We start from the raw sequence: 18,022 nt of genomic DNA, 5'->3' as shown, positions 1-18,022 counted from the left end.
AGAGAACTTTTCTTTATCCCTGTGATAGAGTAAACGTTTATTTGTTTGATCATATATAAAAGTATTATTTTGAGGCTGTGTAGCCGTGTAGGAATCATGTGAACGAATTATCTATATAATTAGTTTAGAGTGATCGTAAATTCATATGTTCACCAGACCCCACCCCAACTACTCTCAACCCACCTCGGGTGACAATTAAAAAGAATAAGTTAAAGGGGATGGATCCCACCTAGACAGAGTGTTCGCGCAGAGGTAGGGTGGTCATTGCGCCCCCTTCGTTAAGGGCACTAGGGAACTGGAAGATATAAAGATCCCCCACCCCAACTAGAATTTTTATCCTCTCAAATGCAATGCACTGACTAGTGCACCTACGTGGTGCATCGGATGCTACACCACACAAGAAGAGTGACGGATTTTTACCCTCTCAAGTATTGTGCACCACCTAATGTGCCACGTAGGTGCACTGAGCAGTACACTACACTTGAGAGGATAAATATCCCACCAACCACCTTCAATCCATCTGAGAATGGATCATCTGCACGTATCAACAGGTGACCGTATATCTCAGAGCTAATCACATTTTAATTTTGTTTCTGTAACATCCCCTCCTCTTATAAATGACGAAAATAAGACAAGTGGTTGATTCTCACATGTACGTTCACCTGTAGTTACATGCAGAGGAACCGGACTCAACGAATTTTTATCCTCTCAATTCCTCTGTTAGATGTACTTGATGTCAAGTACATCTAATGTAATTGAGAGGATAAAGATCCGTACTCAACCCACCTCAATATGTTATTGTGATTATTAAAAAGAATAAGTTAAACTTTCAAACTTCCCATCATCCTCTGTCCAGTTTGGAGTGTTTAGACAGCAATTAAATTAGAGTCCACTTGGTTGATTTGTTTATTGTAATTTTTTTATTTTTTTATTCCGTTAAGTTTGAAAGAAATGAAAGAAACTGTCCTGTTTGGAGTCTTTAGACAGCAATTAAATTAGAGTCCACTTGGTTGATTGTTTATTATAAGTTTTTATTTTTTATTCCGTTAAGTTTCAAAGAAATGAAAAACTGTCCTGTTTGGAGTGTTTAGACAGCAATAAAATTAGAGTCCACTTGGTTGATTTGTTTATTGTAATTTTTTTATTTTTTTATTCCGTTAAGTTTGAAAGAAATGAAAGAAACTTGTCTTTTGTGCTGTGATTCCATTGGGTATGAAATTAAGAAGTAAAAAAAAAGACTGAGAGCCAAAGAAGCTTGTCTTTTATGTCAGATAATTTTTGTAAGTTTGAGATTCTATTAGGTTTCGATGATGATGATAATAATAATAATAATAAAAAGAGATATTTCATGTTCAAATGCTTTAAAGTTCTATGCGTATTTCCATTGGCTCCGCACACACGTAGGAACACTCACAATAAACACTTCTTTTAAATAATTTACTAATTTAATTTGTATCTTTTTAATATAACACGATTTTTTAATAAAATCATTTCATATGTGTATTCAAAATATTGTGTAAAATAATGCAAGTTTTGATACTAATATAAAAATAAGTAAATATCAATTTTTATTTATTTTTTTATGAAATATCAAATTATTTTAAAACCTTTTTTTATATATGATTTTAACAAAATTCTGAGAATAAGATAAGGGTAATCAAAAAAATATTATAGGGTTTTTTACAATTATCATCCCAAAAATTTTGATATTTATTATTACCAAAACTTTACTCTCCTCTGATAAAACTTTAAAACGACTATTACTTTCGTACCAGATGATTAGTCGTGATTTGACGTTGTCAATTTTTAGACCAAAATGCCCTTGGGATGATAATTGTAAAAAAACCCCACCCCATCACCGTCCCTTCTCCTCCTCCTCCTTTTTCTCCTCCTTCTTCTTCTTCCTCCCCTGCTACCCAAAACAGACTCAGACAAATGGCCAAATTGATCAAGGTTTAAAAAACCAGATTTGTCAGATCAATGGCTGCCCCATAGTTTGCTTGCTAAGGTTAGGCTTTTCAGAGCGGGAGAAAGGAACCATCCAATACGCTCTCATGGCGGCCACGGATTCCGTTCAGTGTTTCGGGCGCAAAAAAACTGTTGTTGCAGTAACCCACTGCAAACGAGGCAGGGGTCTCATCAAGATCAATGGCTGCCCCATTGAGCTCGTGGAGCCGGAGATTCTCCACTACAAAGCATACGAGCCAATCCTATTGCTCGGTCGTCAGCGCTTTGCAGGAGTTGATATGAGGATTAGGGTACGCGGTGGTGGTCACACCTCGCAAATCTACGCGATCCGCCAGAATATCGCCAAAGCCCTTGTTGCTTACTATCAGAAATACGTAGACGAGCAGGCGAAGAAGGAAATCAAGGATATCCTCGGCAGGTACGAAAGGACCCTCCTTGTCGCTGACCCAAGGCGCTGCGAGCCCAAGAAGTTTGGTGGTCGTGGAGCTCGCGCACGTTTCCAGAAGTCGTACCGTTGAGAGGAGAAGAGTAAGGGAGGGGAGAATGAATTCGAAGAGGTTTTCATCTCTTCTACTTTTTGCTTGCTTTATATTTTAGTTGCAGCATTGCTGAACAGGTATATAATGTTTTTCAGATTTGTCAGATCTGAATCGGCACAGAATCGGCTTAAACCCTAGAAATTAGAATCACGAAGAAGCAAAGATTTGCTCAGATCTGTGGTTGAGTCAAAATACTTGCAGCTCTTGCTACATGAGGTAAATCCATGCAGTTGTTGGTGCCACCGGTGACCAGTTCCGGTGACAGAGGTTGCGAGTAAGAGAGGGAGAAAGCTCCCGAGTCGTATAGAGTCTGGACATGAGTTTGGTTCTGCTGTTGCTGGAAAGAGAAGGAAGCGGGAGGATTGGTTATAATGGTCGAAAATCTGACGAGTTTGGTCGGAAACTTGAGTGGAATCGTCGACGGAGAGTAACATCGGAGACGAATCCGTCCATTCGTCGTTTATCATTATTCTTCTCCTTCTCTTTCTCCTAAACCAAAGAATTGGAAATCCTCAACAGAAACGTTATTTAAGAGAGTAGATCGACCGGTTATGACGTCATTTTCCGGTGAACTCAAGTGGTTATGTTCGACCTATAATGGAAACATTAGCCAGTAAAACTGTAAAAGTGTAAAAAGAGAAGGGGAAAGATTGAGAGCCAGAAAATGTATCATCCTCCCCAGTAAGATTTTTTGAGTGAAGAAGAAGAAGACTCGCTTTTCTCTTCACTGAAAATTTCAATTCCAACCCACCAAGGTTGAACTGTGTTTTTTTTTTAACAGAGAAAATGGACTATCAGTATCATTTATTTAGCCGCATACCTGAGAATGAAACCCCATTCCCCATGGTGGTCAGATGTAAACAGAACTACAATAAGAACTACAATAAGGCAATATAATCAGGTTTGGGGTCATACAGGAGGAAGAAGAATAAGGAGAATGAGGAGGAGGCGGCGAAGGGACGGTGATGGAGTGGGGTTTTTTACAATTACCACATCAAAAGGGCATTTTGGTCTTAAAAAATCCGTGACAGCAGCACATTGTCACGAATAACCCTTTCAATTACAAAAATGTAAAGGTGGGGGCCAATTAGTTATTAGTATGCAACAGGGGAGGGTAGTATTTGTTTAAAAGTTTTTAAAGGGTAATAATAGATATCAAAGTTTTTGGAATGATAATTGTAAAAAACCTAATATTATAACACTACAAAACTCAATAAAAGCTTGACTTTCATGTGGGTGACACATTCACACAGAAAAATCTTGGACGCAGATCGAAAGTGAGAGTACACAAGAGGGAAAGAGGGTAAGGACTATTGTAAAAGGTTTCTTTTTTGGATGAGCTAGCATAGTCCTTGTTTTGTATTATATTAACATGTCGTAAGATTTTAAGAGAAATATCAGGGTGTTACAAATCTCGTGGTCGTCGACAGTGTTTTTTTCTTATACATATTAGTCCCTCAAAGTGTCAATTTATCTCAATTCTGTTGCCATCTCTCTATATATATAACCCTTTCCGTCCCACCACCGGTCCCAGCCGGAATTACCTTAACCCTAGAACGTTGACCTATCAGAGATGAGTAATTACAACCAACAACAACCTCCCGTCGGCGTCCCTCCTCCGCAAGGTATCCTCTCGTACAAGTTCCGACCATCGATCTAAAAATTTCTTAGGTTTAATCTAATTCCGCTGTATGTGTATCAGTGTATGTTCGGTCCATCCATCTTAGGTTTAGGGTTTTGGTTGGGTAATTTATTTTATTGGTTACTTGAGTTTGTTTTGTTATACTGATCTTCTATTGGTTCGTTGAATAAACAGATATGAAAGACGCATATCCTCCGCAGATATATCCTCCTCAGGACAATCCAGCGCCGGGCACCTCACCAAAGGTCTACCCTCAGTCCCATGATGAAGGACAACATGGTGAGGCACGGATCTCCGGGTTACTTGCAGTATGGTCAGTTCTCTCTCTCTCTCTCTCTCTCTCTCTCAACCTAAGAAAAGGCTATAGAAAAAGTAGCTAAAAAATCGCTTAATTGGTGGCCTGATGGTGTACAGTTTGGCGGCCCTTTGTTGTTGCTGTTGTCTGGAAAGGTGCGACTAAGGGTTTGTAGAGCGGAGCTGAATGAGGTTGTCTGATATGACTAGAAAATTTCGATACTTTTGGGATGATTGATGATGCGGGACATTTTATGTAAACTGTATTTTGTCTGGATTTTCCTTTCCTTCTATTCTCTTCACCCTTTTTTTTTCCGTCAATGATTTATTACAGTTAATTGATATTGATATGATTTGCAACTCCTTCATGCGTGGATTTTAAGAGAAGAAATTGATTTTTAGTCTTGTGCTTTTGGACTATTACATCTAATAAGTACAAGATAAGTAGGGTATACCAATAATGGATTACAAAAAAATTCTTTTTCAAATCAGTTTCACTTCCTTTCTCCTCTTTTTCCTTGCAATCAAATGAAAGTTGAAACCCACTTGAAGTTATATTCTTGGATCTTTTGGATGGAAATTGTTATCGGTGAAGCCTGATCACAGTTCTAATTCAGAAAGTGTTGTGGTGTTTCTTTGGCGGGCTGTTTCATCTTCGAAACACTCGTAAATGGCTTAAAAGTGCATACTTCAGCTCCTAAGGCTTTGAGCCCTGTAGAGCTCGTCGAGATCTTCGATTTGATATGTATTTCGTCCTATTTTGATATGTATCTCGAACCAAACTTAGTGGATCTCTGGGGGTAGTTTTATACTTTCATGGGTTAGGGTTTTCTCTATTTTGTATCTATAAATAGTGGTTATCTCTTTGAGAGATGTGTGTTAGGATTTGTAATTTCTTCTCATATATACTGGATTTGGATTATCACTCGGTCGTGGATGTAGCCTATTGCTCGGCCATTCGAGATATGTACAATCTTGTCTTGTGTGCATGTGATTTCTCTTTCTCTTTGTTTTTCTTTGGCAAAATCATCATTTTACTGGGTTGTTTTTATAACAAATATTGGCCCACAAAATGTGGTGTTTTCCTCCACCTACAATCGAAAAAAATGATCCGATTCTAATTTCATAGATTCTCTATCCAATGCGATTCATTTCAAAATCGAAAAACCAAATAAGAATCGTTTGCTCACGACTTCACAAGTTTTGCAATGATGGTAACTGGTAATTAAGGCATGTTAGTGGGTTCTGCATGTAAGGAAATAAATAACTATATAAGAATGTACGTATCCTATTCCAAACTTTTATCAACGTTAAACATTATTAATAGTTAGATCAAGTGGCCATAGACTCCCCAAACAATATTGAATAGAGGAAAGAGTATAATGTAACATGTAAGTACTGTAACCATGAAAGGTGGGTAAATATACGATTATCTATATCTTCTTTTTTTTTCTATGTACAAAAATACATTCTCAAATTAGGTTGATTTCCTCTTGCTTTTCTAAAAAGTACTACAAACTGAATTCAAACTGGTTGTGAACCGAATAATAAAAATCAAATAGAATCAGTAAAACCTGATCAACTGCAAAACAATTTTTATTTTGACTAATTCCTATCTAGTTTGATTTTGATTTGCGTCTTGTCAAAATGCAAACCAAATTGCACCACATCGGACTGTGTAACCGAAACCAGACCTATTGACACCCTTATTTGACGCAACAAAAGAGAAAGTGAATTGCCTCCATACATGTGGAAAAATAAACCCCTAGGAAATTCCTTTCGTTGACTGACTTCGATGAGAGACTAAGAAAAAAAATAAAACTGATACGATTCAAAACCAGAAAACCAAATAAGAACCATTTGCCTACTCGACTAGAATGTTGCGACATCAAACTTGTCTTTTCTTTGTTAATTAAATCTCAGTTACTGGTTTTGATTCCTTAATCTGATCTCTTGCTTTCCAAATGGGTTCAAACCCTAACTGATTTGGGGAAAAAAATTTCAGTTTCAAACCCTAAACTATTTGGAGAAGATGAGGACAATTTGATCATTTTAATCTTTAATTTTGGCAGGTTTTTATCAGAAGGGCATTTTGGTCATTAGATTCCCTGAAACTAACATCTAACGTTCCAAATTAACGGACTGGACTAAAGTGCTACACTTTTGAAAGTAGAGGAGAGTTTGCAATTAGAAAAGTTGTAGGGGTGCATTTGGACAAATGGGCATTTTTAGAAGCGTATTTGTAAAAAGCCCAATAAAGAATGAGAGGATACAATCCGTTGAATTACCGTTCCCCCGTCGGCATGGCCATCAGCAGAACAATAACTCAACCAACGACAAACAAAGAAACACTATGAAAACCTATATCTAAGCCTTAATTGAGCATTAAAACTTCCGAAGTTACAAAATTCGGCATTCCATCACAGCTTGTTGATGTCATCGACTTCACTGCATATTTGGCCAAATGATCTACCACATTGTTAACCTCATGATCACACGTGCAACATGTGCATGTTAAAGCTTAGCGCAAAAATAACGAAAAACCATAAATGACTTTCTATCCATTTTTGGGTTTTTGTGTTTTTTCAATCTTTTTTAAATAGAAACTGGTTACATAAACGATACCAAACGCAATCCAAAAAGTCTTTTTGAGCAAAAATAATAATAATAATAAATGATACCAAAGAGGGACGTAACATGCATCATTCTTTAACCCACAACCCCCCCCCCCCCCCAAAAAAAAAAAAGGTGTCATCCTTAATTTGTGGTATTAAATTAAATGGTACAACATGCATCGACTTCATATGATAATAATCATCATTTGCGAGATCTTAATTAATCTGTTAGTTCTTGCCAAAAAATATGTCTAGCAAGCAACCAGGGTAATATATGCTATTCAATGGTATTTAAAGGACATCAGATTGTAAGATTTTTGAAAAAATGTTTTATATTCGTAGTGTAATAGATATTGTTGTGCTCTAGCTCCAATGGTATATAGTAAGGGTGTAAATCGGTTTGGAATTGAGTATTCGGTTCAGGTCTGGTTCAGTTCCAGAGAATATTAGTGTGATCCAGATCTAGACGACTAGACCAAGTCCTGCCTCGATTCTAAAATTTGGTACTCGTATCGAACCTGTACGATTCTGGTTCTTATTCGGTTCTTACACGGTTTGGATCCACTTCTTGTATTTGGTTTATACTATATATATATATCATATCATACTATTATATAAAAGCACGTTGTGGCAAATCTTTCATTTACCTATTCTATCCTTCATTTTTATTTAAATACCACGATTCCTTCACTCTTTTTTCCTCTTTTTTGTTTATTTTTTATAAAATTATTGGTGCCTTTAGTATTTTAATTTTAATCTTTTTTAATTTATTTAATCTTTAATTAATACTTAAATCGATGGTATACCAAACACGTCCTTCTCCTCCCGTCTCCTTCATCTTCCTTGTTCTCATTCTCTGCAGTTCCACAGAGAACATCGATCCACTGAATCGATGGTATACCTATAGGTTACTCATCGTCTCTACCAAACCCTTCCTTCTCCTTCCTTCTCCGCCGTTTCCTTCAGCTTCCCCATTCTCATTCTCTCTCTTTCTCTCTCTCATAAAAAAGATTGAGGTCTACATCACCGCAAGCAAAGATCGAGACATCCAGTAGATTGCTTCATCTTCTCCAAGCTGTCTAACCAAAGTAGCGAGTTTCTGTTCCTTGCTATTAAAATACATATTAGATTGGGTAATTTCTTCTTCTCCTTTCTTCTACAACCGGAAACGATGAGATGACAACCTTCCACAGGTGACCAATGCATTTCCTTTTCAGGAGTAAATCCTCTCTCTGTTATATTTGACAAGTACTGGAAGTACTGGTGACTGGAGAGATTCCGTAGATCAGTCAGACTCTATTAAAATAGCGTAAAGCCATAAACCCTAGAAGCTTTCTTTCGCTTTTCTTCTTTTTTATTTTTATTTTTATTTTCTTTCTCCCGCCAATTCCTGTTTAGCAGAAGAGATTTGCGAATTCATGGACTTTATGGATTCCGAAGAAGCTCCTCCCCCCCCCCCCCCCCCAAATTAGAAGTCTAAGGTTCTGGGTTTATCTGTTTTGCTATTTTAAGTCTTGTTTTTGTTTCAATGCTTAATTTGTCATTCTATAGATTGTTTTGTCCTGAATTCTGAATTTTGCTGGCTTGATAGTGTTCATTCATGTTCTTCTCTGCTATACTCGATGATTGATTAATATTAATACATATATTTGTTCCAAAAGTGCATTCTGCAACTCTCCAAGGATCCCTTTGTCTCAATTTGTTTACAGATTTCTCGATATGGATAAAAAAAAAAAAGTCTCACATGCTGCCCTAATCACTTTTTACAATTTTGTTTTATTAAATTCGTAGCCTTTGCTTTAAAGCTTAATTTCATGGGTGCGGCTTTGTAAGTAATTTTTTTTCTTTTCTATTTAACCCTTTTGCTTGTAATCCATGACAATGCCTCCTTTTGTCAATGCTCTTGTCTTGCCATCTAATTGGGTTCGTTCTTTTGGTCAATGGATGCTTTTGATTATATCTCTAGAGAAAAGACTGTATTAAGTTCCAAGAAAGGGTCAAGCTTCTGAGTTTGCCGGGGTTGGAGCTCTGAGAAAAGACTGTATTCTAATTGCAGCTTATTTAAATTTGCACTCTGTTTATTCTACAGTATTGGATTTGTTTTCAGTCACCGTTCAAGCCATGGACTGTGTTATCTTACCACAATGAGCTTGTAACTGTTCTAATAACAGAATTCGATTTATTTTGTGTGTTCATTTTGATCACTCAAATGTCAGATTCTGCACTCTCTTTTTTTTTTATGTTAAAAAAAAATTTACATGTTTTCACAAAGACAAGTTACTGCTGAGGCTTCGATCAGACAGACAATGAGATCTGAAAATTATGGAGTTCCTTGTGACACAACCTTGTTGGATGTCTCATTCCAACTTAGATTGTACAACTGTACATTTACCCAAGCAGGTCTTTAACAAAGGTTTATTTTAACTAGCTTCAGATTATATTTATGGTCTCACACCCTTCACCATTGACAGGCACAAATGCTCAGCTTGCTATAAGCAGTACAAAAAGGAGGAGCATCTCATTGAGCATATGAAAGTGTCATACCACTCAGTTCATCAGCCCAAATGCGGGGTTTGTGGAAAGCATTGCAAATCATTAGAATCATTGAGGGAGCATCTCACTGGTATGAAACCATTATCCATTCATTTGAATTTGTTCAATAATACTAAAGTTCTGGCTGAACCATAATAATTGCTGAAAACTGCTACATTGTTCGTTGTATTGTCAATATTATTAGTAAAATTAATTTTTTTTTCCTTTCCTGGTGAACAAGGAAATTTTCATTATCCAATGGCTATTATTTGCCATGTACATGGATGATTTAGTAGCTGTGAAAATTGGGTATTATCTGAACTTGCCACATGCCAAGCTTAGTGGTTCATCTCAGTCATATGGCCCATCACATATTTCACTCTTCTCCTTGTATTTTAAATAGCCCCAATTCTCTCAAAAGATTGGTTGCTCAACCAATTCTGGATACCCTGATTCTAACACTTGGTGAATTCCAATGCTGTTAAAACTTGATACAAGTAGAAAATGACGTAGATATGATATCAACAAAGTTTGAGCATAAAAGAATCTGCCACATGACAGATATAACTGACAGGCACCAAAAATCACCATCATTATTGCTATTCTCATTATTTTTGCTTCATCAGCATCATTACCATAATTGTTGCTATCCTAACTATTCAGTGGCTATTTGACATGTTGATTGTTTGAATTTCTTCATTTATTTTCAAGGTCCATTGCCCAAAGCCAATTGTTCAAGTGTTTTTGATGCCCAAGGTGGAGATTCTTCCTTATGAAATATCTATAAAAAATACCATATTCTTCCTTTCTAACATTAGATTCTCTCTCCTACCGAAAATCTTAATCCCTTTAATATCTCACACGATTCTCTCCCCTAATTATTTTCTTCTTCTCTCGCTCCCTCTTTCAATTCCCTGCCGTGCCTCTCTCCCTCTGCTGCTCACCATCACCACCACCGCATTTCCATAGCATCAGCTCCACAAGATCGCTCCATAAGAATACATGTTAGGCTCTTGTGGAGCTGCTCCTCTCCCTTCATCTCTGTTCTCTCTACAAACCCTAACATTGAGCTTCTGTCCAAGAAGTGTACCGCCTTGAGAATCCTTGATCTCTCTTATCTCAAAGTAAATAGCGTTAAAGTTGTTATTAAGACAATAACTATCCATGTACCACCTCACTTCCCTCCTCTCCATCCTTTAATAAATACTACTATTAGTTCATTCTCTGAAAATTTATTTGCTTATTGGTAATTGAAATCGATCAGGTGACCAATAAATCCCATCATTCTTTCTCTTCTCTCTGGAGACTGGAAGCTCTTATATGGTAGGATGCTCCTCTGTAGATGACAATGGCTTGCATTTTCTAAGTAATGGAAACCCATCACTCTTAGAAAATTTCCTTTAGCTTGGCTCAAGTACTTCCTGTAGATGTTCTCATGTAATTTAATTTCGCTTCTTAATCAAATATAGGTCACCAGATATGATCTAACACATGAAAGGGGACAAAAAATGTAAAATATAGAGAGGGGTTGTAAAGTTGAAAATTGAATTCTTTAGGTTTTGATTTTGGGAAACATAATTTCCATGGATTGCAGTCTGTTGTTTTATCAAGGTGCAATAATGTGAGTCACGAGGCTTACTTTCGGTTATTAGAGGAAATAAGGGTCTGCATCAGATCACTGCTAGTTACAGTTTTTCTGTGAGTTCGCTTGAAAAATTAGTGCCTTCCGACTCTTTGCTTATACTGTTATCTTGGCAATTTCTGGACTGGAACATGACTCAGTTGAATTTTGATTCCACAGAAGCTTTCCAAACCTCTTGTCTACAAACTGAGCGAGTTAAAAAAACCTGAAATTCATTAGAGTTTATGCAGCTCGAGTGTCTGATTTGAGCCTTGGGATCATCGGTAGCAATTGCAAGCAGTTGGTTGAAATTGAACTGAGCAAGTGCACATGGGTGACTGATTTAGGCATAAAAAAGCTGGTATCCAGCTATTCTGATTTAAAGATACTTGATCTTATATGCTACCATTTAATCACCAATGCAACACTTTCTTCTATAGCGGACTCCTGTAAGAATCTTTTGTGTCTGTGGTTGGAGTCTTGTAATTTGATCACGCAAATGGGTCTTTGTTGTCTTGGATCATGTTACCTGCTTTTAGAGGAGCTTGATCTCACCGATTGTATGGGTGTGAATGAAGCAGGTGGTAAACAGTAAAACTTGAACTTGGGTTGGTGGTGCCCATAGATGTTTCAAGTTTGGCTTTGTTAATTAAATTCTAGCTTCCAAGATGTCAAATTTAAGCATGTATGGCTTCTTTCCTTGCAGGCCTCGAGAAATTGTCAAGATGTTTGGAGCTCCCGTGCTTAAAATTGGGGCTTTGCACGAACATTTCAGACATGAGTCTTATCCATATTGGATATAAGTGCACAAAGCTACTTGAATTCGATCTACACCGGTAATGTTACTATTACTTGTAATACCTTCATGGGCTTGTGTGAATGCATATTCTAAGGTTCTTTGATGATTGTCTAGAATGGTTTTATGCATGTATTTGTTGCAGCTGCAAGGGCATTGGAGACTATGGATTAGCTGCAATTGCAAATGGATGCAAGAAACTAAAGAAGTTGAACTTATGTGGAGATCAGCGATGAAGGCCTAAAGTATATAACCACCCTAGAAGAGCTATTAGACTTGGGTCTGTTCATGCAGGGAATATCTTCTACGCTTGTGTAGCTTTAATCTGATCATGAATAGGTTAAAGGTGAAGCATCGGAGATTGTTTGACTGAAGAATTACAGCACCACCGATCTTTAATTCGGCAGAAATTTTCTTCCAAGGCAAGTTTATCTTTGATTACCATTTTAATCAATTACATGCCTTCTCCATTTGATTCTAGAGCTAATCTGTCGTGAGATATAGTTCATATCTTTTCTATCTTTGTTGCTTGTTCTACAAAACAGAGGCACTTCTCTTCTTCTTCCAGTGTTTATCGACTCTTCACTATGAGCACTCTTTGGATCTTTCTTGTGGGTGATCATTTTCTATTTCTTTTCTTCTGAATCTATTCAAATATTTATATTAGATTTCAATATAAGGTTTTAGGTCATTGATCGAAGCTGATCTGTCATGTATAGGGTTTCATCAAGTTCATAAAAGTTCCAGAAAATCAATAATGGTTATTGCGATTTGGTCCATTATAGAGCATTATTTTGCCTGATAATAATGGCCCTCTGTATAGTATGAAACTCCAGTTGTTAACCCTTTGGGTGCAGATGACACACATCCCCATCATGGCGATAACTCTACCCAACCTATTACAGCTGTAATACTTTTTATTTTTTTCACAATTTCAAAAACTAATTTCTTATTTTCTAATCAATGCATATCTCAGTGTTCCTTACTCTTAAGCATGTTTTTTTTCTTGATTGCAATTGTTTTCAATGATATCTTGACTGCCTCTGGGAATTCGGCACATACTTTCTAAAGGTCTATTCGATTATGATTTAGGTCCATTGCTTGGTTTTGTATCCAAGTCCTTTCTATTTTTTTTTTAAATATAATTTGTTATGACTTTGTGACCTATAATCAGCATTATGGTTTTGAACAGACATATCTTAGAGAATTAAGAGACCGATGGAGACCCTCTCAAAGTTGCATGAGCCTCCTATTGAACACAATGATTCAAGTATCATGTCTTGAGGGATATATTTATCAACTTTTATCATTAATTTATTGGTGAGTTAGCCAGCACATCTAGATATTTTGGTTAAATCTAAATAAGTTTCTTTAATTTCTGAATGCAATTGTAGTGTTTATACATAGTTTGTATTAGAATTCCCCTGTTTTGATGACGGAAATAGGAAACCTCAAATTATGGTGCTTAACAAAAGCCTTTACATGGAAGCAACTCTTTATATAGTTTCAGGGGCTCCTAGCTAGCTAATTAACCTCTTAGCATCAGTGTAATAATTTGGTGTTTGGGTTTCATAGATGGTTAACTAGGCAACATGTTGCATACTGTTGTTTGCTATCAACCTATTGATATTAAGAATCGATTAATTGTTTGTTCCTCAAATCAGATTTCTAAAGATGAAATTTTTTGTATTTGTTACAAGAACAAGCATAATAAATCTTCAAGTTAAACATCTTATGCATTTCAAGATCTTAAAACTTAGAACATATCTAAAATGTGTCAAGCTGCCTGCATGTAAGGGGTTGATATTTTTATTTACGGACTTTTGCTTCTATACAATTGTTTATCAAAATATTGTTTAATTCTACCAAAACAAAAGATCTGTAATACAAAATACCAAACGTCCATCCTTACTTGTTTAGATTTTTATTATTGTGTCCTGCACAGATTAAAACAAGGTCTATTAGGTTTAGGCCGTAGTTGCTACTTCATTTTTTTTTTCTTTTAATGCTTGTAAAATATCTGCAAAATATTTTTTATTTTTTATTTTTTTTTGTTTTTTTTGTTTTTTTGTTTTTTATTTTTTAAACTTGGGGAGGTTCCAAGCCTCCTACACCATAAAAACAGAGATTGTCTAGCAATGGTCCTCAATAAATTCGTTTTGATCATGTATTTCACATATTTCTCACCTCCCTCCATCATTTTCTCTTACGTCCATTCCGTTTTTTCTCTCTCTCTCTCTCTCGCTCGCTTTCTCATATCATACATACACTATTTTTTTCACAAACACACATATTCTTGTCTACATTGTATTGTGACTTCCTTTTGAGATTATAAGATTAATGCTGGTGAATATATACTCTAAATTTTTGGATGTTGCATCTCACTATTGATGTGTTTTGCAGTTCTTCTCTCTTTTGAAGTTGTATGATTACTACCAACAATGGCAATGTGTCTGTGGTTATGCCCTAAATACTCTTGTAGAGAAGATACGTATGAGAAATCTTCTACGAACCAATGCCTATAAATTTCTTATCATATATCTAGATGTTCCCTTTTTATTTGTCTTCATTTTCTCAACTTCAATTATTGGTTATTTTGAAGAAGACTTGCATATTTTCAAGTTTGTCTATTTAGAGTTAGTTTGTTAAAAAAAATATATATTTATATATATATATATATATTAAACAGCTAAAATTGCATTGTGACTTCCTTTTGAGATTATAAGATTAATGCTAGTGAATGTATACTTTGATTTTTTGGATGCTGCATCTCACTGTTGATATTATTTTTTCTCCGATCCATGTTTTTGAGCCATTCAGCATTGTTGGACTAGAATCTGGAGCTTCAAAATCTGAGATTAACAAGGCACATAGGAGACTTCTCTATTCAACACCATCCTAATAAAAATAAGGGAAAAAGTTCTCTGTTCGGGAGTGTGGCCTACTCCAACACTCCCATGAGTCTATCTCTCTCCTCTCCATGTGAAAAGACACATCTGCCCCCTTATTTTAAGGAGGAGAGAGAGACACATGGGAGTGTTAGAGTGGGCCACACTCCCGTACAGAAAACTGCTTCCCTAAAAATAAATATTCAGGTTGAAGGTTTTCTGTGTCTTCAATGTATTTTTTGTTGTCTTTGGATTGGTTAGAAATGTGATGCTCTTTTGGCATGATCAATTTTTGCTAACTATTGATTTTTTGTTTAAGAGGAATACAAATATTTTGTGGAATGCCTTTAAACTTTCTCTCAATACTTGGTTTCTATGTGTACAAATGAATTTAAACTTTTGATTAACATATATATAACTAATTGTTTCAAATGGAGAAAAAATATACATTGCACATTGGTTTGAACCTCTCTCTCTCTCTCTTTCTCAAATGACCACATGTTCATTTTCATGCAAGTTTACTCAAAATTTGTAGATACACATGCACATACATTTTTGTTCACATGTGCAACTTTACTAGTAAATTATATATTATAATATATTAGTAATATAGTGTATTTATATACTATAATATTTTAGTATTATACAATATTAATATATTATAATATATAGATACCCAAATTTGGTTTAGTTTCGGTTCTAACTGTCGGTTCCTACGTTGGATCTGGAAAGTAACCAAATCTCGACTCTGTTCTATTCCTTAGTTTCGGATTGTAATCAAATTCTATTCGGTTCGATTTGATTCTGATTAGTCGGCCAAGATTTGATTTTGGTTTTTGATCTGGTTCAATTTGACAACCTTATCCTAGTGGAATTGTTTGTTGCACGGACCATTGAGAAGCCTCCCTGCATAGCCTCAAGTAGCTATCATGTATGTGATAGATCATTAAGAAGAAGAGTATTGTTGTGAAACTCTGATCATTGGATTTTTACATGTAATGGTGTTAAACGGTTCGGTGCAAGGATTTTTAGATGAAATCAGAACCAAACTATTTATTAAATGGTTTTGGTTTCTGGGTTTTTAAACAATTTCGATTTATTGGCTCTAAATTGTTTCGGTCACGGTTTTAGGAACTCGAATTCAATGTTTGCTAGATGTGCTCGATAAGCCACATTGAAAAGGACATGATTCTAATTCATAGAGAAGCCAAAAAAATAATAATAATAATTGCAAGAAATAGAGAAGACAAATTATTCATAGAAACATTGAATAATATTATACTAATGTATTTGAAATCATCCAACCCAAATTTTTTATTAGAAATTCCACATATACACTTCTACCAATCCATGTTTGACTCTCATTGTTTTAAAATTTAGCAGCAACCTATTATATCAAGGCACTAATGGTTAATTATTGTCATTACATATTACTAATATTTGTTTCGATTTCTACACAAAAAAAAAAAAAAACAAATATTTGTTTCGATTTAAACGGTTTCTCAAAGGTTTAAACAATTTGATTCGATGTTAACCGTTTAAATAAATAGTCCCAATTTTAAAATTACAACCGAACCATTTATTAAACGATTTCACGGTTTCGATATAAACGGCTCGATTCGATTTCAATAAACGATTTCGATTTGATTTTGACACCCTTAGTCATAGGATATATTCCTGGAGCAACATCTATAGGTGACCATGATCCATCTGCCTACATCAATAGCTTTATTGGATTTCCAATTGCCTGTTGGACATCGTAGTTATTGTTGATCCCCATCTGGCAGCAGTATTCTTCCATGTCATCCAGCCCATGGAATTGATATATCCGTACACGTTTACTTCATTTTAGAATGAAATCATTTTATGGCCTTCATAGTATATTTTGAGGGAAAATGTTCTCTTTGTCTGGGGCACAGGTTACGCCCAAACATATGGGGGTGAGCAAAATAACCATTATGCCCCCTGAATGGTAAAAATACCGTTCCCATGTGTTTGGGCACAGTCTACGCTGCGGTACAAAGAACATCGATCCATATCTTGAATAGGTGGGTTCAACGTTGGACACCAGTTGCGTTTTCTCTTTTTTATTGACCCATAATACATGAATAGTCCCTGGTGTCATATTTTCTTGCCTTTGTTGACTTGTAGTTATGTTGTCGGATCATAAGATAGAATGCATTGTCTCATGTGGAAATATAATCACATGTGGGTCTTTTCTTTTTTTTTGGTAAAAACATGTGGGTCTTTTCACTAACTAGCTTTTTTCACAAGGAAAGACTTTCTTTTTTTGGGTTTTTTTCATGTATTTCCCCGAGGTATCACATAATTACAAAAACATCTCTCAATTTAAAAAAATTCTATATGCCACCTGAGGTTCTTAAAAATTAATACATATATATGCCCTCATTCTGTTAGTTGAGGATTAACAACATTAAAAACAAGGGGTGAACTAACAAAAATGCCCTTGCAAGAAAAAAAAAACCTGCAACTCATCTTCCCCAACGAAAGCGAGAGTGAATTGCCTATATGTGGACAAAGAAAACCCCAAGGACTAAATCCCTTTTGCTAACTAACTTTGTGAAAAGTCTTGAGGCAAAAAGACAAAAAAAAAAAAAAAAAAAAAAAAGATTCGACAATGAACCAAAGAACAACGTATGGTACCCATGGCCTACTCCACCACAACTGATGTAGGCCCGAATATAATTAATTGATTAATGAAATATTACTCTGTTGAGTATTTTGAACCTAAAAGTGTTCAACCCTGGTAACTCTAGACAGTTACGTTGTTTGCTTGAAGAGTTACAATTTTCCTGTACCCTTGAAGAGTCACGTTAAATCCCTTTGGAAATGTTTGTATGTTTGACTCTCCCAATCCGTAGTTTCCAAGCAAGCTACATTGACAACCAACACCTGTTCTTGTTCTCGCTCTCCTACCCCATGGTAGAGTTCTAACAGAAAATACAATAGATTCGAAATATGTAATTTTTGAGTAAACAGGGAGGGTTAGACATTGATTTATTAACTTCTAGTAAATCCGTATAAATATTAGATGCCATCAGAGATAGAAATGTAATAGTTCTTCCCCGTATGATTCTAGTATAATGATTAATGAATTTTAGTTTGT

At 35.7% G+C, this 18,022-nt stretch overlaps 1 protein-coding gene and 1 long non-coding RNA gene across 2 annotated transcripts; both read left to right on the top strand.

Moving 5' to 3' along the window:
* Positions 1-2,000: 2,000 nt before the first annotated feature.
* On the top strand, positions 2,001-2,592 carry LOC122641476 (40S ribosomal protein S16-like). Its single transcript, XM_043834725.1, has one exon. It carries the CDS (start codon positions 2,055-2,057, stop codon positions 2,484-2,486), a length of 432 nt encoding a protein of 143 aa, XP_043690660.1. The 5' UTR covers positions 2,001-2,054; the 3' UTR covers positions 2,487-2,592.
* Positions 2,593-8,403: 5,811 nt separating this feature from the next.
* Positions 8,404-10,354, top strand: LOC122641477. The gene is made up of 3 exons (XR_006329910.1): positions 8,404-8,539; positions 9,530-9,681; positions 10,302-10,354. It is a non-coding gene; the product is annotated as an uncharacterized LOC122641477 (long non-coding RNA).
* Positions 10,355-18,022: the final 7,668 nt, after the last annotated feature.

This window comes from Telopea speciosissima, chromosome 10 (genome assembly GCF_018873765.1).
Source record: "Telopea speciosissima isolate NSW1024214 ecotype Mountain lineage chromosome 10, Tspe_v1, whole genome shotgun sequence".
NCBI classification, from domain to species: domain Eukaryota; kingdom Viridiplantae; phylum Streptophyta; class Magnoliopsida; order Proteales; family Proteaceae; genus Telopea; species Telopea speciosissima.
This window is presented reverse-complemented; position numbering and strand designations above follow the sequence as displayed.